Source organism: Triticum aestivum, chromosome 2D, assembly GCF_018294505.1.
Source record: "Triticum aestivum cultivar Chinese Spring chromosome 2D, IWGSC CS RefSeq v2.1, whole genome shotgun sequence".
In the NCBI taxonomy this organism is placed as follows: domain Eukaryota; kingdom Viridiplantae; phylum Streptophyta; class Magnoliopsida; order Poales; family Poaceae; genus Triticum; species Triticum aestivum.
The window spans coordinates 13,891,174-13,911,484 of record NC_057799.1 but is presented as its reverse complement, the minus strand read 5'-3'; the positions used below and the strand labels follow the sequence as shown (position 1 = coordinate 13,911,484).

General features: G+C 49.0%; 3 protein-coding genes across 4 annotated transcripts; 1 reads left to right on the top strand and 2 right to left on the bottom strand.

The window, feature by feature from the left end:
• The first annotated feature begins 6,467 nt into the window (after positions 1-6,467).
• On the top strand, positions 6,468-14,067 carry LOC123051113 (subtilisin-like protease SBT5.3). 2 transcript variants are annotated; one of them, XM_044473897.1, is made up of 16 exons: positions 6,468-6,640; positions 6,721-6,788; positions 6,889-6,968; positions 7,089-7,253; positions 8,033-8,132; positions 8,942-9,476; positions 9,801-9,889; positions 10,018-10,263; positions 10,352-10,680; positions 10,753-11,255; positions 12,617-12,763; positions 12,873-13,043; positions 13,160-13,220; positions 13,325-13,410; positions 13,516-13,605; positions 13,733-14,067. In XM_044473897.1, the coding sequence occupies exons 1-16, from the start codon at positions 6,542-6,544 to the stop codon at positions 13,793-13,795; spliced, it is 2,832 nt and encodes a 943-aa protein (XP_044329832.1). In that variant the 5' UTR covers positions 6,468-6,541; the 3' UTR covers positions 13,796-14,067. The 2 variants fall into 2 exon arrangements, with proteins under 2 accessions (XP_044329832.1, XP_044329831.1); XM_044473896.1 differs by lacking the exons at positions 6,468-6,640; positions 6,721-6,788; positions 6,889-6,968; ... (5 more) ...; positions 10,352-10,680; positions 10,753-11,255 and adding an exon at positions 12,310-12,536.
• Positions 14,068-14,269: 202 nt separating this feature from the next.
• LOC123051115 (stress-response A/B barrel domain-containing protein HS1) lies at positions 14,270-15,239 on the bottom strand. Its single transcript, XM_044473898.1, has 2 exons — positions 14,915-15,239; positions 14,270-14,688 (listed from the first exon to the last, which is right to left on the bottom strand). Exons 1-2 carry the CDS (start codon positions 15,067-15,069, stop codon positions 14,502-14,504), a joined length of 342 nt encoding a protein of 113 aa, XP_044329833.1. The 5' UTR covers positions 15,070-15,239; the 3' UTR covers positions 14,270-14,501.
• Positions 15,240-16,432: 1,193 nt separating this feature from the next.
• Positions 16,433-18,186, bottom strand: LOC123048280 (stress-response A/B barrel domain-containing protein HS1). The gene is made up of 2 exons (XM_044471416.1): positions 17,934-18,186; positions 16,433-16,841 (listed from the first exon to the last, which is right to left on the bottom strand). Exons 1-2 carry the CDS (start codon positions 18,080-18,082, stop codon positions 16,655-16,657), a joined length of 336 nt encoding a protein of 111 aa, XP_044327351.1. The 5' UTR covers positions 18,083-18,186; the 3' UTR covers positions 16,433-16,654.
• Positions 18,187-20,311: the final 2,125 nt, after the last annotated feature.

Here is a 20,311-nt window from a genome sequence, read left to right as displayed (position 1 = left end):
CGCCGTCGCCCCTGCACTGCCCCTGCGCCTCGCCGCCGCGCCCTGCCTGCCCCAGTGAGCTCCGCCGCCGCTCCCCGCCCTGCCCCTGCGCCTCGCCGCCGCCCCTGCCCTGCCCCTGCCCGCCCCCGACGCGCTGCCCCTGCCCTGCCCGCCGCCCGCCGCCGCCTGCCCTGCCGTCCTCCGCCTCCCGCCTGCCGCCTGCGTCCTCCGCCTCCCGCCGCCGCCGCCAGAAACGAAGGAAAAAACAAAACAAAAGAAAAACAAGAAAAACAAAAGAAAAACAAAAGAAAAACAAAACAAACCAAAAGAAAAACAGAGAAAACAAAAGAAAAACAAAAGAAAAACAAAAGAAAACAAAGAAAAACAAAACAAAGAAAAACAAAACAAAAGAAAACAAAAGAAAAACAAAGAAAACAAAAGAAAAACTAAAGAAAAACAGAAGAAACAAAGAAAACAAAAGAAAACAAAGAAAACAAAAACAAAGAAAAATAAAAGAAAAACAAAGAAAACAAAACAAAAACAAAAGAAAAACAGAAGAAAAACAAAGAAAACAAAAGAAAAACAGAAGAAAACAAAGAAAACAAAACAAAAACAAAACAAAAATAGAAGAAAACAAAAGAAAAACAAAAGAAAACAAAAGAAAAACAGAAGAAAAACAAAGAAAACAAAAGAAAAACAAAGAAAACAAAAGAAAACAAAAGAAAACAAAGAAAAACAAAGAAACAAAACAAAACAAAGAAAAACAAAACAAAACAAAACAAAACAAAAAGAAAAACAAGAAACAAACAAAGAAAACAAAACAAAGAAAAACAAAGAAAAACAAAGAAAACAAAACAAAAAAATAAAACAAACAAAACAAAACAAAACAAAACAAAACAAAACAAAACAAAATAAAAGGAAAACAAAAAATAAGAAAAGAAAAGAAAAGGAAGAAGAAAGGAAGAAGAAAAGGAAGAAGAAAAGGAAAAGAAAAGGAAGAAGAAAAGGAAGAAGAAAAGGAAAAGAAAAGGAAGAAGAAAAGGAAAAAGAAAAGGAAAAACAAAATACTTGGCAGTGCTCAATAATCTTATTTTTTAATTCCTCCTCCTCTATGTCCCCTTAATCTTATTTTTTAATTCCTTTATACTTAAAGAATTTTTACTACATGCAGGAGTGACATATGGCGGACGATAGAGCCGAGCCGCTTAGGGATCCGGAGGCTGAACGTTATTTAATGGGCATCATCAACAACGAGATTCCTTATGTGCCGGGCTCAGAATATGAGCAAGAAGAGGATGTAGTCTCTTCTTTTCTGAACCTTGACGGTGATCAAGAAGGCGATAATCAAGAAGGTGAAGGAACGGACATTGTCGACGGAGGTCAACCGTCAACAAACGACGATCTCGAATTGCAAGTAGCAACCACCTCCGGCGAGGTATATATATACATTGAGCCTCTCGTGATACAAACTTACTGAAATGTGAATACATATGTATTAACGCGCGCGACTCTCTTTCTTTTTTTAGCCCTCGGCCGGATCGAGTACGACAAAGCGTGGCAAATCCAAGGCGATGAAAACAGGAGAAACATATGCCATTGAGTTTGTCAGTGAAACCGGCAAGCCCCTACAGCACACCTCAAAGTTTATCAACCAATGCGGAGTCGTTGTTAGAGACAACGTCCCGATCACCGTCCAGGAATGGAAGGAGCCAAAGAAGGCACGTCTTGGTTTCAGTTTTGTCGACAAGAGAACGAAAAAGGATTGCTGGAGAAAGCTTATGGAACATTTCATTCTACCTCCGGAATACAACAAAGTCGATGAATTCGGTAACGAGGTTCCGGGTGGACGTGAGAGGAGGAGGCTAGTTAAAGAGTTCGCTCTTCAGAAGATGGGCGAAGCATTCCGGAACTTCAAGAAAAATTTAACCCGTGACTATGTCAACAAGGGCAAGACTCCGGATTTCAATGGACAACATGAGAAACTGAAAGATGATTGGCCAGAATTTGTGAGGCAAAAGCAATCGGAGCATTTCAAGGAAATATCGAAAAAAATAAGGATAATGCGAGTAAGAAAAAGTTCCATCATATTATGGGGCCAGGAGGATACCGCCTTTCGGAGCCTAGGTGGCAGAAGATGGAGGAGGACCTGAGGGTGCGAGGAATCCCTCTAGGTACAGAGGGATGGGACCCAAGGGCCAAAAGCTGGTGGTACGGGCATGGGGGATCGCTAGACCCGGAGACAGGGGTGTGTGTTCACCGGAAGAAAAAGTTTGCTCCCACCCAAGCCCTTATTGACGCAATGACCCAAGCTCAAGAGGGCTTGATCAAGTTCAACAGAGAGAAAGACGCACTGACAACAGCCCTCGGGAATGATGAACACGGAGGACGTGTACGAGGCAAAGGCAAAGTTCCGTGGAAAGTAGGGTTTTCCCAGGACAATGACCCGTACTGTTACAGAAGCCGTAAGAGAAAGACGGACCGGGATGCAGATCTTATGGCGAAGTTTGCATCGGAACTCCATGAGTTGAAGCAGACCGTGCATGAACTAGTAAAAGAAAAATCGGCTGCAGGGCCGCATGAAGATCATGAAGCGGATCGCGGAAGCCAGCAGCGGAGAAGCAGCGTGGCTTCCACGGATGCCCCGCCTGGTGCTAGTGCACCGATGATCGAGATTCGTGCACCGGAGCCTCACTACCCCGTGGATGATGTAAAGGAGATGAAAGAATGTGATCTGCATTATCCCGTGGGGAACGTTTCCACGAAGGTAGCTAGCGGCAGTGCTTTACCCTGTACACCTGGAGCACTCCACCACAACAACCCCATTGCATATGGCTATGCTCGTGTCACGGTGGAAGACATAGTCCAAGGGTTTGAGGACCTGGAGATTGACAAACCTACACCCGAAGGGGAGAGAAGACTTGGAGATGTCAAGCGCCAGATCATTCTATGGAAAAAGAAGTACATAGTGTTTCCAGGCGAGGCGCCAAGGCTAGCAAGTCCACCCCCCTCCGATGGTGGTGGTGGTGGTGGCGGTGGTGGCGGTGGTGGTGGTCGTGGTGGTTCACCTACACCTCCTTCACGCCATTCGACGCCGTCCCCCGATCCACAACCTCCGGCGGGTACGACGCCCCCCAATCCTCCTCCGGCGGGTACGACGCCCCCCAATCCACCTCCGGCGAAGAAGCAGAAGCAGGCGGACAGCAAGGAAACCCGCTCCTGGACTATTAACCCGGACCCTTATGTACCTAAGACCACAAGGGTACCGGAGCCATCACTGAAGCCTCTCCTCCCAAGGCCTTGGGAACTTAGTGAAGCTGAAACCAAATTGGCCGCGTCTGCTGATTATGAGAAATGGAAGGCGGATATGAAGGCGATAAAAGAGCCTGAGCCCAAGCAAGTATTCACTGAGAAGCAAAAGAAGTGGGCTAAGGATTTTTTGACGACACCGTCCCAAGCCGAGCTGAATATGCCTGACGACTATGGACATGAACTTCGTAGGCAAGCAAAAATATTGAAGGAGGAGAAAGAAGAAAGTAAAAAAAGCGGGAAACAAGTTGACCAGCTCGGGATGCAGAAGAAACAATCGATCCCCCCGCTCATAGTGAAAGCCGGTCCGGAAGAGGACCCCGAGATCATAGCAGCTGCGGCAGCACTTGGATTGACTGTAGCGAGTGCCATGAAACAAGCGTCCGAGATGGGTTTGACTCTTCGTGCCTTCTTAGGCCTTGAGGATGCGCCAGTATGTGAGATAGCATTACAATATGTGCGGAATGGGCCTCTCGTCGAGCCTGCGCGGGAAAAGAGTCTACCACCACAAATGCGAAATCTGCTACGTTGGTACAAGCAATTCATAACATGGGCCGACAAAGAATATGTTTATGCGGATGTTACAGAGGAGCATCACACCAAACGGTACTCTGTACAAGTTCATATGAGTGAATTGTTCCAGCTGTTCAATCTGCGCGACCTCGACAAATCTATGCTGAGTTGCTACGTTCTGTAAGTGATTTATTTCTACCTCATCTCGTTCTTCATTGCCTGCACTATATATATATATATATATATATATATATATATATATATATATATATATATATATATATATTGTCCTAACTATATTGTTGCGTACGCTATTATGCAGATTGAAGATTTGGGAATGCAAAATAAGAAACATCCATGATGTTGGGTTCATTGACCCACATATCGTTAATGGACATGTGTTACAAAATCACCCCGAAGACGTGGAGAAAGACTTGTACAAGTTTCTTAGAAAGCATCAACTCAAAAGTCATATTCTATTTCCTTACCATTTTGGGTGAGTGTTTCTCTCTTGTGCCCATTCTCTTTTGTTTACTCCATGCATGGTATGTCTAATCGATGAGTTATGCATGACTGTGCATGTAACGTGTCCGCAGGTTCCACTGGATTCTGCTAAATATTGAACTTCACACCTCCAGAGTTCTAATCATGGACTCTATGGATTCGGATCCAAAGCGTTGGGCCGACATGAGAAAAATGCTGCAAAAGTAATTATTTTCAATCATTTGAGCTCTATATCGATCGGTCTCTTTCGTTCATTTCCTAATATCAAGTAACTAATAACTCCCTTGTTCATTTAATTTTCTTTGCCCTGTAGGGTTTGGAGACGGTTCTCAGAAGAAATTGTCGGTGAATTCAAACATGAGCTAGATTTTAGAAGGTTAGTTAATGTGGATAAGCAGCCACCGGGGACCAATCTATGTGGATACTATGTTTGTGAGAACATCCGGAGACACACCTCTGAGCGGAAGGCATCGGATAGCGTGCGGAAGGCGACGGATAACTTGCGGAGGAGGCTTAGTCCAGAAGCTCGCTTCCGACCAATTCAAGATGAATTAGCAGGATTTTTCATGAGGGAAGTCATCAATCCTAAAGGAGAACACTATACCGAGGACGAAGAAATTTATATGCATACCCGAGATTGAAACTTGTTCGAAGTTGTATATGGTCATCCATCCTAATTGTGTATGGAAACTTGTTCGAAGTTGTATATGGTCACCCGAGATTGAATATATATTATATATTCCTCTTGAATTCTTCTTGTTTGAAATTTCATATGCATGTATATAGTAGCGTAGAATATGTGTACTGAAACTTCATCAAAATTAAAATAAAACACAAATAAAATAAAAGAAATAAACACTACAAATTAAAAAGAAACCAGGTTTAGGGGGGCTAAAACCCTAAACCTGCGGAGGAGGCCTTTAGTCCCGGTTAGCCACGAGAACCGGGACTAAAGGTCCTCCGCCCCGACGGACCCCTGGCGCCCACGTGGACGGGCCTTTAGTCCCGGTTAGCCACGAGAACCGGGACTAAAGCCTTTAGTCGCGGTTCGTAAGAGGCGCGACTAAAGAGGGGGGGTCTTTAGTCGCGCATATTTAGTCCCGGTTGCACAGCCGGGACTAAAGGCCTTTGCGAACCGGGACTAAAGGGCTTTTTTCTACCAGTGAGAGAGTAGGAGTCATAGGAGGTGATAGGGGGAGCATGCGAGGGGGCGCAAGAGGTCACCCGAGCAGTTGGATCTGAGGGAGTGTATGCCGCAGCGCGGCAGCCGGCAAGGTGCGATGTGGGGGAGTGGGTTGGGTGGAGGCGAGCAGGTGGGGTTGTGATGAAGCCACATACTAGAGCCACCAACGCGGTGGGGATGGGCGGATGTCAGCTAAGGAGGATGGCGAGCGCGTCAGTGAAGCAAGGAGCTGTGGCCCAGATCGGGATGGCGGCCATAGCGCGCTAGCCATGCTGGTGACCACACATGGAGGATTTGGGTGCGGGAGGCACTGCTGGTCCGAGTCGATGGAGCGAAGGCGGGGAGGACACGAACTGGATTACCGAGGTGGAGGCGCATGCGCGCTGCCATGGAGGAGCACGAGCGTGCACCCGCATGGCCTGGCAGGGAGCCTGCGCCAGGATGGATGCGAGCGGCAGGCCTCTAGGCGGGGCACGCCAGCCTGCAGAGGGGAGGCGGCGGAGGTGGAAAGATCCATTTGAACAATGAGATGACCGAAATGAGATATTGGAACCCCAGAGTTCCACATCCTTCTTTTTCTTGAATGAAAGGGATGACTCCCCGATTTCACTAAGGAAACCAGATGTTTGAAGCTACAACCAAAACAACACACCACCAAAAGTTTCATATTCTAGTGCCTTTGGATCCACCAAACACAATTAGTGGGCCTAGCATTTTTTGCAATTTGGCTTGCCATGACGCATGAGCCTCAGCAGGAAGAATGCATGCGCCGCCAGAACCGCCGGACCTTCCGCGTTGCCGCGCGCGCATGTGGTGCAACTGCATGCTATCCCACAACGTGGGCCTCCTCGTGGCCCTCGCGCTCGCGGAGAAGATAAGCGAAAGATCCCGTCGCATGCACCACCGATCTCCTCCGGTTGACTTGTTGGGGAGCGCGCACGTCCTAGACCTGATCTCTACCGATCGATCGATCGATCTGTATAAATTCCATGGCAGCTCGCGAGAGAAGACAACAAACCCCAGCTAGCAGCTGAGGACCATCGGCCGGCGAGGCGAATGAAGATGGGGAGAGGAGCCGGCCGCGCTCTGCCGCTCGCCATGGCGCTCCTCCTCGCGCTGCACCTGCACGCCACGCCGGCGTCGGCTGCCCCCAAGGCATGCAATGCAACCCTCCCGCACTCTCCATTCCCATCTTGCTACCACTTTCTCTGTCGTGATTTCTTGCACGCACGCAGTCTTACCTGGTGATCTTCGATGGGCCGCCGCCCTCTCCGACTGGTCTGGCCGCTGCACTCGGCGGCACGTACGTAAGCTCCATTTCTATAAGTAATCTATAGTATGCTTGTGTGCACAAGATTAGTTAAGCTCAGACGCCTAATTAATTTCCTAAACATTGCGTGCAGGGTCGACCTGATCTACTCCTTCGGCGGCATCAACGGGCTCGGGATCCAGATCGACAGCCTTCTCGTACCAGTCCTCAAACGTAAGCCCTAGGCTCGATCGTGCCATGCATGTTTACACCACTACTCTTGCTAGCTACTTACAGTAAGAGGGTCTTTCACTGTATTACTAGTAACTGTTATTTTCTCCTGGGTGGGTGCAGTGCTCAGCGGGGTGGTGGCCGTGATCGAGGACAAGCTTTATGCGGTCCAGACAACGCGCTCGTGGGAGTTCCTAGGGCTCCAAAATTCTAACGGCGAGGCGCACGACGTGTGGAAGAACGTTGGCAAGTTCGGCGAGGGGGTCATCATTGCCAACGTCGACACAGGTACGACAAATATATCCCACCCTCCTATCCTACATGCACATACTTCAAGTCTCAGTAGATGCTATATTCGTGAGATCTTACGTAAAGATCCGTGCAAAATTTTCTTTCTAATTTTAGTTTTTTTCTTTCTTACATGTTATGTCACTTGACTTAGACTTGATTATGTCACAGTTCAATTATCTAGTTTTGCTATTTCTGTTCAAAAAATAACTAGGAGTATTTGTAAGTTGATGCAGGTGGTCAATAACCATCAGGACTGATAACTAAAATCCGTCATGCAGCCGTAAAATGAGAAATGCATTGTTAGACGACTATGAATAAATAAACCTCTCCATGCTTGGGGAAAACCCCTTTTAATAGAAAAAAGATGGCCATGATTATGAATCAAGTAAAGATATAGTCGCTTCCTTAGTTTACAGACATCGTGTGAGTGCATGTGGTTTCGCTTTGACCTGCAGGGATTCTGATAATGAGCACCCCACGACTCTTAATTACCCATTTGACGTGCATTAAAAATCTGCTGCATGCTCCACGATAATACTTGAATAGTACCACGCAGAATCAAACCCTGCTGGCACCATCACGATATGCTCCCAAACACAATCAAACCACGGTACACAGTAACATGCATGCAAAACTTGGCACCTATAGTCAACTAAAGTTTCACAAAGAGATCGACTAATACACATGAAAATTGCAATGTTACTTAGGACTAACATCACTTCTGACCTGACCTGACCTGATGCTCATGTGCTTTCTTTTCGCACGCATGTACGCAGGTGTATCGCCGATATCTGCAAGCTTCAGGGACGACGGCACCTTGCCCAAACCGGCGAACTGGATCGGTGGATGCCAACCAGGCTACTCCGGCTGCAACAAGTAATTACCACCAATATCCATCATCGAACACACATCTCCCACCGCCCATATTTGTATTTACGTAGTGTCTTTATTTTCATTCATGATTAATCTTCGACCATCCATTTGACCAGTAATATAGCGGTTAATTATACGCCGTCAAATTAAAAAAATTATACCGTTTGAAACTATATTTTCACTATGAATTGCATGCTACTCCCTTATATTTCTTTACAGAGGGAGTATAAATTTTGTGACACATAATTCAGGTTCTGTTGTTGATCAAAGTTAGAAACTTCAAAGTATCAGCTGGGTGCTATTTTAAGTGTCAAAATTTCTTTACCATAGGGTAACGCTATTCTAAGCATGAGTGTAGAATAACTTATTCTACACCCCCCAGTAAAACTATATACAAAATCTAGTAAAACGGTGTATAAAATATAGTAACTAAGAAAGTGTATTTTTTACTACCTAAGTTTGTAATTTACTTCATTTTTATGAAAATTACTATATTTTCCAACCCGTTAGTGCATTTTTCGTTGGAGTACTTTCCAAATTATTTTCTTTCCATTTTCTACTTGCATGCATTAGTACCCTCCACGTCCATTGATTACAGATTGGTTTCCAGGAATAATGCATGCTACTGATAACTTCTTGCATTATATATATATATATATATATATATATATATATATATATATATATATATATATATATATATATATATATATAGGCATACAGCAAATAGAGACGATGTGAATAGCTAGCTAGCTTTAATTTTCAGGAAAAAGAAAAACGTAGCATCCCACTGACACTGTGCACGCATGCAGCAAGTTGATCGGCGCGAGGGTTTTCAACGAGGGCATCAAGGCAATGAGCGAGCAGAACGGCGAGCAGGTGAACCAGACCGAGGTGAACTCGCCATGGGACTACGAGGGGCACGGCACGCACACGCTGTCCACGGCCGGCGGCGGCTTTGTGCCCAATGTCGGCGCCTTGGGCCACGGGACGGGCACGGCCAAGGGCGGCTCGCCGCGGGCGCATGTGGCCTCGTACAAGGCGTGCTTCAAGGAAGGGTGCTCCGGCCTGGACATCCTCAGGGCCATACTCACGGCGGTGGAGGACGGCGTGCATGTGCTCTCGCTCTCCGTCGGCTCCCCCGCCTCCGACTATGCCACCGACACCATTGCGATAGGAACTGCCTACGCTGTCACCCAGTTGGTCGTCGTCGTCGCGGCGGGTGGCAACGATGGCCCCGCGGCAGGCTCGATCAGCAATGTGGCTCCGTGGATGCTCACCGTGGGCGCGAGCACCATGGACAGAACCTTCCCCGCCGATGTCGTCATCGGTACCAAGACTATCACGGTAATTAACTTGCTTTTCCTTGATGTGATAACAAAAACCTATATGTATCTGGTATGTACTACCTCCATTTTTGTTTGAAAGTCCCAAGCGTATCCCTAGCTAGGTCGACAATTTAGTGAATGTAACATGAGTTTATATCAGAAAAAATGTACCATTAAAAACTTCAAATGTTGTATTTTCTACTGATATGTAAATTTCGTGGAATACAATTTGCATTACACTGATTGAATTTGGCTATCTAAGGATACGCGTAGGCCTTTTAAAGCGAAAAGGAGGGAGTATGAATTGAAAGTTGATGCCTGAAATTAATTAATTAATTTGCAGGGACAAAGTCTATCAGGCAGCACCGACCAGCCATGTGCGATGATCAGCGGGGAGAAGGCCAATGCCGCAGGCCAATCTGCCGCCAACTCGTAAGATCATTTGTCTAGAAAGTCAACTTCTAAGATCTCGTTGGGATATTATCTTTACAAAAATCAACTATCAAGGCATTTCTAGTACCACCAATTGTTGGTAAGATGTGGACGCATGTTGCTTGCAGGTCGTTGTGCGTGCCTGGCTCCCTGGACCCTGCCAAGGTGAGGGGGAAGATAGTGGTGTGCACCAGAGGATCCAACGGCCGAGTGGCCAAGGGGGAGGTGGTGAAGGACGCCGGCGGCGTCGGCATGGTCCTCTGCAACGCCGCCGCCAGCGGGGACGACGTCAGCGCCGACCCGCACATCATCCCGGCGGCTCATTGCTCCTACTCCCAGTGCATAGACATCTTCAACTACCTCCAGTCTGATCCGTAAGCTGATCAATGTCATCCTTAATTGGTTTCATATATAATCGTACATCTTGTTTATTTCATTAATGGTGATCACTTCTTTGAGCAGATCACCGATGGGTGCGATCAAGACGAGGGACGCAGAGCTGGGTGTGAAGCCATCGCCGGTGATGGCAGCCTTCTCATCCCGTGGGCCCAACACCATCACCCCTCAGATCCTCAAGCCCGACATCATCGCGCCAGGTGTGAACGTGATCGCCGCGTACAGCCAGGAGGTCTCGCCGACGGGCCTGGCTTCCGACAGCCGCCGTGTCGCCTACATGGTAGAGTCCGGCACCTCCATGTCGTGTCCGCACGTGGCCGGCATCGCCGGCCTGCTCAGGGCGAAATACCCGAAATGGAACCCAAACATGGTCTATTCCGCCATCATGACCACCGGTACGCAATTCCGCTAACATTTCACACCACACAAAATCCCATGTGCTTAAGTAATAACTGTTTTTTGTACAGCCAACAGGGGAGGCAACGACGGTGTCGGGATCCGGGACGAGACCGGCAATGCCGCCACGCCCTTCAGCTATGGCTCGGGCCACGTGAACCCGGTGAGGGCCCTGGACCCGGGCCTGGTGTACGACACCACGACGCATGACTACCTCAACTTCATCTGCTCCTTGAGGCCCACCAACACCCAGGGCCTCCTCCCGGTCTCGCTCCCGCTCCCGCTTGACATACTCTGGACCCTGCTCATCCGCGTGTTCCACGGCACCGACTCCAACCCGTTCCAATGCAGCAAGGGCGCCAACCGCCCCGAGGACCTCAACTACCCGTCCATCTCCGTGCCCTGCCTGCCCTCCTCCGGCAGCTTCACCGTGAAGCGTAGGGTGAGGAACGTGGGCGGCGGGGCGGCGTCGTACACCGTCAGCATCACGCAGCCGGCCGGGGTGACGGTCATTGTGGACCCCAGCACGGTGAGCTTTGACGGTAAGAGTCCAGACGAGGAGAAGCACTTCAAGGTGACGTTTCAAGTCTATGACCCCGTCAAGGCTGCCAACTACGTGTTCGGCGGCATCGAGTGGTCGGACGGGAAGCATCACGTGTGGAGCCCCATCGTGGCCACCACCAAGTGCGGCTAGTGTTTGGAGTCGATCGGTACCCGGAATAAATTGAGGGATCACATATTTAACACATGCACATCACATGTTTGTATCATTGTATGCTACTCAGGTTGTGTGATTGACAAAACAGAGTGCAGTAGAAATATGGCACAAACAACCATGTGTTTCGCTAATACAAAGATAAATGCTTCTGAGAGTCATGCTCTGAATTATTTTGGGAGAACTTAACGTGCTATATATCTTGCCTAAGTTTTGTGTTTGTGGTGGTGGGGTGGGGCTGTGTTTTCATAAGAGCAAAAAAAAAGTTCTAGATTTGTAGAAGTTTAAAAATCTGGAATATTCAAATGTTAGAAAGTTGAAAATCTTGGAAGTTCAAACTTGGAACTTTGAAGGTTGGAAGTATTGTGTTTGCGGTGGTGGGGTGGGCTGTGTGTTCAAAAGAGCAAAAGAAAAAACCCTAAAAGTTCTACTCCCTCCGTTCCTAAATATAAGTCTTTGTAGAGATTTCACTATGGACTACATGCTTCTGAGAGTTCAAGCTCTCAATTATTTTGGGAGAACTTACTGCCTATATATCTTGCCTAAATTTTGTGTTTGTGGTGGCGGGGTGAGCTGTGTGTTCAAAAGACCACCCAAAAAAAAACTTCTAAATTTGTAGAAGTTTAAAAATGTGGAGTGTTCAAATGCTAGAAAGTCTAAAACCTTGGAAGTTCAAACCTGGAGCTTTGACGGTTCGGAAATTTCCGAAATTTACAATTGCGTGAATTTCCTTCTGAAATTTCGTCGAAAGTTTGAAAACCTGAAATTTTCAGTGCAGATTGAACGATGTCAATGTCGTCCTTCTACGACGTTCGCCAAATGGAGATCTCGTTTTGCGTTCACCCTCTTTTAAAAAAAAACAGTAGTTGGGCCGGCCCATCGGGCCGAATAGATATTGAACGGTGTACTCGAGTGGTGTGTGATCTTATCATCAGCATCCCACTCACTCCATCGTACGGTGCGCTCCATCGTCGAAGGGATAACGTCCATTCCATCCTCGCGCGCGCGGCCATGGCGTCCACCTCCTCCTCCCTCGGCGCCATCCTCCAGCGCTTCCCGCTCCTGGCGCCCCGCCCCGCCTCCCGCCGCGCGCCCACCGCCCGCCGCGCCGTCGCCAACAAGATCTCCTGCATCGGATGGGTACGTGCCAAGCCTCTCCATCTCTCGGCTCAGCTGGCTGGCCGGCGCTGACTGACTGACGCGCTCGGCTTGGGACGCAGGACCCGGAGGGCATCCTGGCGCCGCCGCAGCCGGGCCACATCTCGCGCCTCGAGTTCCGGCGCCGCCTCGACAGCGACGCCGACGCGCGCGCCGCCTTCGACCTCCAGGTCAAGGAGGAGCAGGAGCGCCGCCGCAAGGAGCGCGAGGTACGGTAATTCATTCATTGGCTGCAATTCCGTCCGTCGAGCACGTCCCCTTCCCTTGCCGGCCTGAGCTGAGCTGACAAGATGACACGGCGTGGCCGCGTGAGTGCAGGCGCGGGTGATACCTGAGACGGACGCCGGGCTGGTGGAGTTCTTCCTGGACACGGACGCGCGGGAGATCGAGATCGAGATCGGCAGGCTCCGCCCCAGGCTCAACAAGGCCTTCTTCGACCACATCCAGCGCGAGATCGCGCAGATCAAATTCGCGGTCACCAGGACAGCGGTCTGCACCAACTGCTTTGGATACATTTCAACCTGCTTCCTCTGCTCCGTGTGGTAAAATTTGTTCCAATTGATCAATTCCAGCCTGATTTTGATTTCTTCTGTGTGCGCGCGCAGGCGAATGAAGACAGGCTGATCGAGCTGGAGGCGATGCAGAAGGTCATCGGGGAGGGAGTTGGTCAGTGAACAAAATCTTAACTCCATGACACTTGCTGAATAATAATCCAAGCTAGGTAGATAACTTCTCTGTATCTGTAACTGCTGTCCTTGCTGATGGTGCAGAGGCCTACGACAAGCTTCAAAACGACCTCGTGACGGCCAAGGAGCGGCTCACCAACATCCTGCAATCCAAAGATAGGAAGAAAACTGTAAGATCTGAAACAACAAGGGCTCAAAAATGCTGTTCACTTATCTGGGAGGGAGTATGTATGAACCTGCTGAGTTTTTTGTAATTGTGAATCGTTGTTGCGCAGCTGCTCGACATGGTCGAACGGAACGAGCTCAACATGTCCATATTGACGCTTCTCGACGAGAACATAGCGAGCGCCAAGACGAGTAACCAGGTGATGTGCTGCCCCTGACCTCTATAAGGAAGGAGAACCGAATAAATTAGCAATGCTTTGGATCTTGATCGTGTGCTTCTTTCGCTACTATTTATTCTAAACTTGTGTGTTTGTATTTACTTTTCAGGAGGAGGCTGTGGCTTTCATGGAGGATGTGCGCTCCTCTATGCTGAAATACATAACGGTATAAATTTTGCCTACATACGGCGGTGAGCAGTTATCTCTGCTCTGGTACTGGAGTCGTCTTCGGCACATGGTTGTTGGAATTAATTCAATGGAGCTGTAATTCACAAGGCCATCTTGTGTGCTGTAATTTTGTTTCGGTTGTATTTAGTTGTCCTGTTTCATATATGTTGAAATTGTGAGTAGCTTTATTGGCAAAGAGAAATTGTAAAGATCATATATACTTTTACGGCTGTACCACAGATATATACAACAAGACTGATCCGCTTTCCCGGTTTATGTCTCGTACATTGACATGGTTTGCTGAATCTGCTGGTGTTTTATTACAGTGAACATGTACATAGGTACCGCCTCTGTAACCAAATATAAGACGTTTTTGCAGTTCAAAGTATATAATATGGCGGCACACAACAACTTGAAGATTTGTACGGCCAACCAGTATACATCTGGATAATATGGAATTAAAAAGGATGGCAGCAACTAAGAGGAACCTTTCACACAGAATTCTGATTATTAAGTGCTACAAAATGTCACAACACAGCTACACCAAATTCAGCCACCATTCTCAACAGATACAACAGGCCGAACGGATTTATTTAGCACAAGGTACATAAACTTGTGAATACCAGATGAAATCCGAACAAAAGCACAAACAAGCAGCACCGAGGGCAGGCGGCAACAGAAGCTCTCAGTGTCTCACTTGGCCGAAACCATTAGTTGCCAGCTGCCGGCTTGAAGTCGATTATGAGGACTTTCTCCGTCGAACCCAAGAAATCAGTTGCAAACTCGACGTGTGCTGGGTGGTAAACGTACTCCTTGACTCCCTCTGTGCTTTCAAAGGTGGACTCGAAGACGTGTGTGAACCCCTGATGCATGTTCTCAATGCTCACATCGGTTCCCCTGCATACCAAAGAAAGAAGAGAAAATTGAAGCTTAAACTATGCAATCACATGGCTTCCAAGCCAGCGGCCGCACAGGGAAGAATCGCAGCCGAGGCAGGCAATTCGTCGAATACCTACCGGGCGCAACCCGAGCAGCTACAGCGATGGCTCACCAGAAAGGCGGCAGCGGCAGGAGGTGCGAGAATCGACAGAGGGGTTGGTGGCGGTGAGATCAGCTGCCGTACCAGTGGAAGGCCTTCATGGAGGGGACCTTGTCGACGAGGCCGGCGTAGCCGCGGATGAGGCCGTCCAGCCGCTCCGGGGTCACGTCCTCCTTGAACTGCACGATGACGAGGTGCTTCACCACGCCGCCGCCGCCGCTCCCGGCCGCCGCAGCCATCCTTCCGGCTTGCTTGTGCTGAGGTGCCGTCTCCTCTCCTCCTCGCTTGCTTGCTTGTCTGCTCGGCGGTGGCGTGGTTTCTTGGTGAGCTTCAGGCCACCGCTTTGCAGAGTTTGGCCTGGAGCGAATGGTTTGACTGCGGCATTATTTCACCCAAGGTGTGAGCGGATCTGAGATTCTGGGGTTGGTGCGGTGAGAAGTGGACCGATCGTGGCAGCGTGGCATGGGACTCGCGGCCCACGAGGGCGATCACGGGGCACAAAAAGGAGGATAATGATTGTGTGGGGATCGGATGCCTGGTTCACCTCTGGTGATCTAAGGAGCCCCTTGGACATCCTATTTGTTCGAGGCTTCTCCTCCAAGTGGATAGGTTGGGTTGCCCAAAACCTAACCTGGACTCAACCATCGGTCCTCCTCCACGGGGTTCCGCGGCGATGCATGCCGTGTCATTGGGGTCATAGGCAAGGCTCTCTCGTCCTACCTGGTCATCCTCATTGCAGATGTCCTATAGCGTCTCATCCAAAAGAAATATGAGGACGACCATCTGCAGCATCCCCTATGAGACGACATGCCCCGCCTCGTCATCTAGTATGCAGACGACACCCCCATACTCATCTGAGGCTCTCCATCTGCTACATCTCACCAGAGACAAACTTTCGACATATTATAGAGTGTAACCGGTTAATGATTAAATTTGGGAAGAGAACCCTGATCTCCACACACATGAGCTTGGGAGACGCTGAGGTCGCTGCCCAAGCTCTCGGCTGCAAGTTCACCTCGTCCCCCAAAGCTACATGTGCTTCCTCTCTCCATCAACAAGCTTGGCAAAAATCCACCCCTCATTCATTGCCAAGGTGGACAAGTATCTCGCCCGCTGGAAAAGCCCATCTGTTGTCTTCAGCCGGGAGGTTAATCCTGGTCAATGTGGTTCTAGTATGGGACATTAATTTTGTGTTGATGACCACACTAGTACATGGAAATTGTTGCTCCCGTCACCGGACCATTTTGCACCGAAGTTCACGCAAAGATCCCCCTATACTCATGTGGCCATCAACAGGGTGTGCTAGAGGTGGTTATCCATGTTGAGAATGGATCTGTAGAAGAGGAGGCACACCACAATTGTTCCGAAGCGGAACTCAATCTCTAATGGGTTAAGTGGAACACACCTCCCTATGCTCGAACGGAACGGAAAATGCAGATTCTACTGTCTAAATTAAAAAAAAAACATACATAAACTTGATAAGCACTACATACTACCACATGACGGGGACCAGCGCGATGCAGATTCTGTCAAACGTTGAGTGTGCACGAGCACGTCCACTCATTACAATTGTAGTTTTGATAATTAAGTGCTACAGAAAAATCGAAATGCAGAAATTATTTCAAACATTATGAAGTAGTAGCAGCAAATTGTATTTTGGAAAAGAAAACAATCAACACAAATCCAGTAGTCATTCTCAATGGATTTATTTGGCACAAGGATACATAACTTTTGACTACCAAGTGAAAAATAAAAATCAAAAACAAATAAATTGTGACGGAGGGTGAGAACAGAAGCTCCAAGAGTCTCACTTTGCCGAAATCACTAATTGGTAGCTGCAGGCTTATAGTCCATTATGAGCATTTTCTCTGCCAAAGCCAAGAATTCATCTACAAACTCTACATGTGATGGGTGTGCAATGTACTCCTTGACTCCCTCAGTATTTTCAAAAGTGGACTCGAAGACGTGTGTGAACCCTTCGTGCGTGTCTAGTACGGTCACATTAGTCCCCCTGCATACCAAAGAAAGAATCAAAATTGACATATAAACTTTGCAAGAAACAAAAAAGAAAACGAGCTGAAACTTGTGAATGTCCCATGAGCTGTAACTCGTTTTCAAGGTCGGTACGATTTCAACAATGGATGTATGAGTTGCTCTGACACTGTCAAACGATGTTTCAGTTCATTCTTACTGCGGAATGAATAAAATATCACCGTGTAAACTTTATATTGTGAACAGGAACATCATAAGCTAAATGTCCAAGATGCCATGTCAAGATATTTGCAATATACTGTATTACCTAAAATAGAAGATCATTAACCCTATTAAGCTACGCGTGAAGGGCGGCCAACCAGCTATGCCACGTGGCGCAAACTGGTTGGCTGCAGTGAAAAAGATTTTGGGATATTATTTTTAGACGGAGATGAGGTATTTTTTAAAATATTTTTTCTCTTTTTAGATGGAGGTGATGACCCATATATATATTTTAAAATGAAGGGCTACGCAAAGTGGCGCTCGCTGGTAGGCTACGTTGGTGATTTGTTTCTTTTCTTTTTACTTTTTTTCTTTCAAAATGGAGGTGATGATTTCATTTAAATATTTGTCTAGATGAAGGTAAGGACTACATGTATTTTTCGAAATGTGAACGTGCGCACAACCTCCTTTCAAGCGGCGCCACCGGGTGACGCCCCAACAACTAGTGGGGATCACATTGCGCACCCTGGGTCTCAAGAAGTTGTTTGGGCAGAGCTGAGGTTGGTAAACTATAGCAACGGCTTTCTCCTTGAGATCCATTAGCTGAATTACATTTACTTGTTAGTTTGACTTTACTGATCTGAATACACCGGTTCCCCCTTTGGATCCAAGAAAAACACCTCCTTTGCTACTTGAATCCCTTCTACATAAAACTAATCAAATGGTTTCCAAACTAATGGCCGCATGCATACGGAAGAATCACATACCAGAACCAGAACAGACACGGAACTCGTCGGGCATCTACCGTGCGCAACCCGAGCAACAAGAACAACAGCTGACCAATGGGGCGAGGCAGGCAGAGAGGCGTGCGACAGTATGCAAGGATCGAGCGGGAGGATATAATATTCACCAGTGGAATGCCTTCATGGAGGGGACGGCGTCGACGAGGCCGGCGTAGCGGCGGATGAGCTGGTCCAGCGCCTCCGGTGTCGCCTCCTCCTTGAACCGCGCGAGGACGAGGTGCTTCACCACGCCGCCGCTCCCCGCAGCCGCGGCCATCGATCTCTGCTCTGCTTCGAGGCTGGCTCTGTCGGTGGTATAGATCTTCTTATCCAACCACGCTTGTAATATAGTTGGCGTGGAGTATTATTGTGAGTGGTTGACAGTTGGCATTTCTTAAAATGTCTCTAAATCATCACCTAACTTGCACTTCACGCGTCCAACCGTAGGGCCAGACGCAATAAGGGCATCTCCAATGTTCAAACAACTAGCATTTCTAACGTGGTACCCTATCGGCCCGTGTATTGGTCAGGATGTTCGTTTTTCCGTAAACCAAAGGCAAACTGTCTGGACAGGGCGCTTTGCGGGAGTCCGGACCGCCGCCACGTAATATTCCGACCCCACTGGTCCACTTTTCTTTCACTCCGCCCATCCCCTTGCTTTGCACACACACACTCCTCATCCGTTACCGCCGTTGTACCTCTCCAGCCGCCGTCCATGCATCCTAGGATGTCTGCACCCCCCATGTCAGCGTCCCTGATTCAGGGAGAGGCGGCAATGACTCGGGCATTGACAAGGCAGCCAGCGTGGCTTCGGGAAGGGAAGAAGGAACCAATCAGGGCCAAGACCGCGTCATCAGGCGTCCACCTAGGATCAAGCACCCAAGCCGCAGGTTCGTGGGCCCAGAGTGGGTGAACCCTTCTTAAGGCCAAGTGGAGCAACGGAGACGGCATCCAGTGGGATCAGGCAACCGGCACCGGCACCGGCACGGCACGACTCCCTTTTTGCTTTCTCTTTTCTTCTTCTCCTCACAAACTTGTATCCTGTAAGCTACCTGTGAGTGATTGAATCTAGATCGAGATTGAGTGCCTAACATCGTGGTATCAGATAGCCACCCACCACCCTTCCACCGTCGCCGACGACACCACCGCCGCGCTGGAAACCCGTCGCCAGAAGCAGGCGCGCGACTCCCTCATCGCCAACATGGATCCGCGCTGAAGGCGTACCTCGACAAGCTCAACGACGAGGCCATCGCTCGCGCTCGCCGGCAAGAGGAGGATACCAAGACCATCCTCCAGGCCGTGGCGGTGCAGACCACACGGATCGACGCTCTCGTCTCCTGGAAGCCGGAACTCGAGGCGCGGTTCGCGCAGCTCGAATCCGCCGTCGCGACGCTACAGGCAGCCTCAACGGCGCCCGTGCCGACTCCACCATCAACCGGATCCCCGCCGTCTGCGACTACACCGGTCGCGCGCGAGATCCAAGGGCAATCAAGCCACGGCGCGTCACTGCAACCCGGGGGATCTCCGACGGCGACCTTCGAGTCGCCGGCGGATTCCCCGGTCACGGGTATGGCCATGATCCAATCTCAGAATACTTCTCCACTATCTTCTCAAGTACTGGCGGCAATGGGGCAGGCACCCCCGCCGATTTCGTTTCCCAGTTTTGGGGGCGAGAATCCACAGCTTTGGAAGACGTTGGCGGAACAGTACTTTCAGATGTTTGCGGTCCAGGAATCATACTGGGTTCCCATGGCAATTCTGAATTTTACCGGCCCGACCGCCATTTGGCTGCAGTCGGTGCAACGCAAGGTTGCGGGTTTGGCGTGGGGATCATTCACAACGCTGTTGTGCACTCGATTTGGCCGCGATAAACACCAATTCCTGATTCGTCAACTCTATGCTATTAAACAGACGGATTCAGTAGCAGAATTCATCAAACGTTTTGAAACTTTGATGAATCATATGATGTCTTATTCAGAACTAACGCATCCTTACTTCTTCTTGACTCGGTTCATCGAGGGACTGCGGGCGGACATACGGGCGGTGGTGCTCATTCAGCGTCCGCCTGACCTCGACACGGCGTGTTCCCTGGCGCTGCTACAGGAGGAGGTAGCAGACGGGGAGATGGTCAAGCACGCGGCGCCAGCGCGTTTTCCAGCACCGCGGTTTGTGACGACCAGTACTCCAGTGGCGCCTCCAAGCACTGCCCGTCCATCCGCGCCTACAGCTAGCGCTGAAGATCGACGGGGGACAGAAGCAGCGCGGGCAGGGACAGAGAACAACAAGATCGCAGTCTTGCACTCTTTCAGAAGAGCTCGCGGTCTCTGCTTCAAGTTTGGGGAGCGATGGGGCAAAGAGCATACATGCCCTTCCACGGTTCAGATGCATGTGGTGGAGGAATTGCTGGAATTATTTGCAACAGAAGATACGCGAAGTGAGGTCGATCAGGATCAATCAACCTTGGATGAGGATAATCTCTGCACCATCTCAAAGCAAGCAGTTGATG

What these genes read in the sequence shown, in the direction of transcription:
- LOC123048280 (XM_044471416.1), bottom strand. Translation starts at nt 18,082, where the DNA reads ATGGCCGCGGCTGCGGGGAGCGGCGGCGTGGTGAAGCACCTCGTCCTC. An exon ending in TCCATGAAGGCATTCCACTG is followed by an intron (nt 16,842 to 17,933) that starts GTGAATATTATA and finishes TTTGGTATGCAG; the next exon opens with GGGGACTAATGTGACCGTAC.
- LOC123051113 (XM_044473897.1), top strand. Translation starts at nt 6,542, where the DNA reads ATGAAGATGGGGAGAGGAGCCGGCCGCGCTCTGCCGCTCGCCATGGCG. An exon ending in GGTCATCGGGGAGGGAGTTG is followed by an intron (nt 13,221 to 13,324) that starts GTCAGTGAACAA and finishes CTGATGGTGCAG; the next exon opens with AGGCCTACGACAAGCTTCAA. An exon ending in GCGCCAAGACGAGTAACCAG is followed by an intron (nt 13,606 to 13,732) that starts GTGATGTGCTGC and finishes TTTACTTTTCAG; the next exon opens with GAGGAGGCTGTGGCTTTCAT.
- LOC123051115 (XM_044473898.1), bottom strand. Translation starts at nt 15,069, where the DNA reads ATGGCTGCGGCGGCCGGGAGCGGCGGCGGCGGCGTGGTGAAGCACCTC. An exon ending in TCCATGAAGGCCTTCCACTG is followed by an intron (nt 14,689 to 14,914) that starts GTACGGCAGCTG and finishes TTTGGTATGCAG; the next exon opens with GGGAACCGATGTGAGCATTG.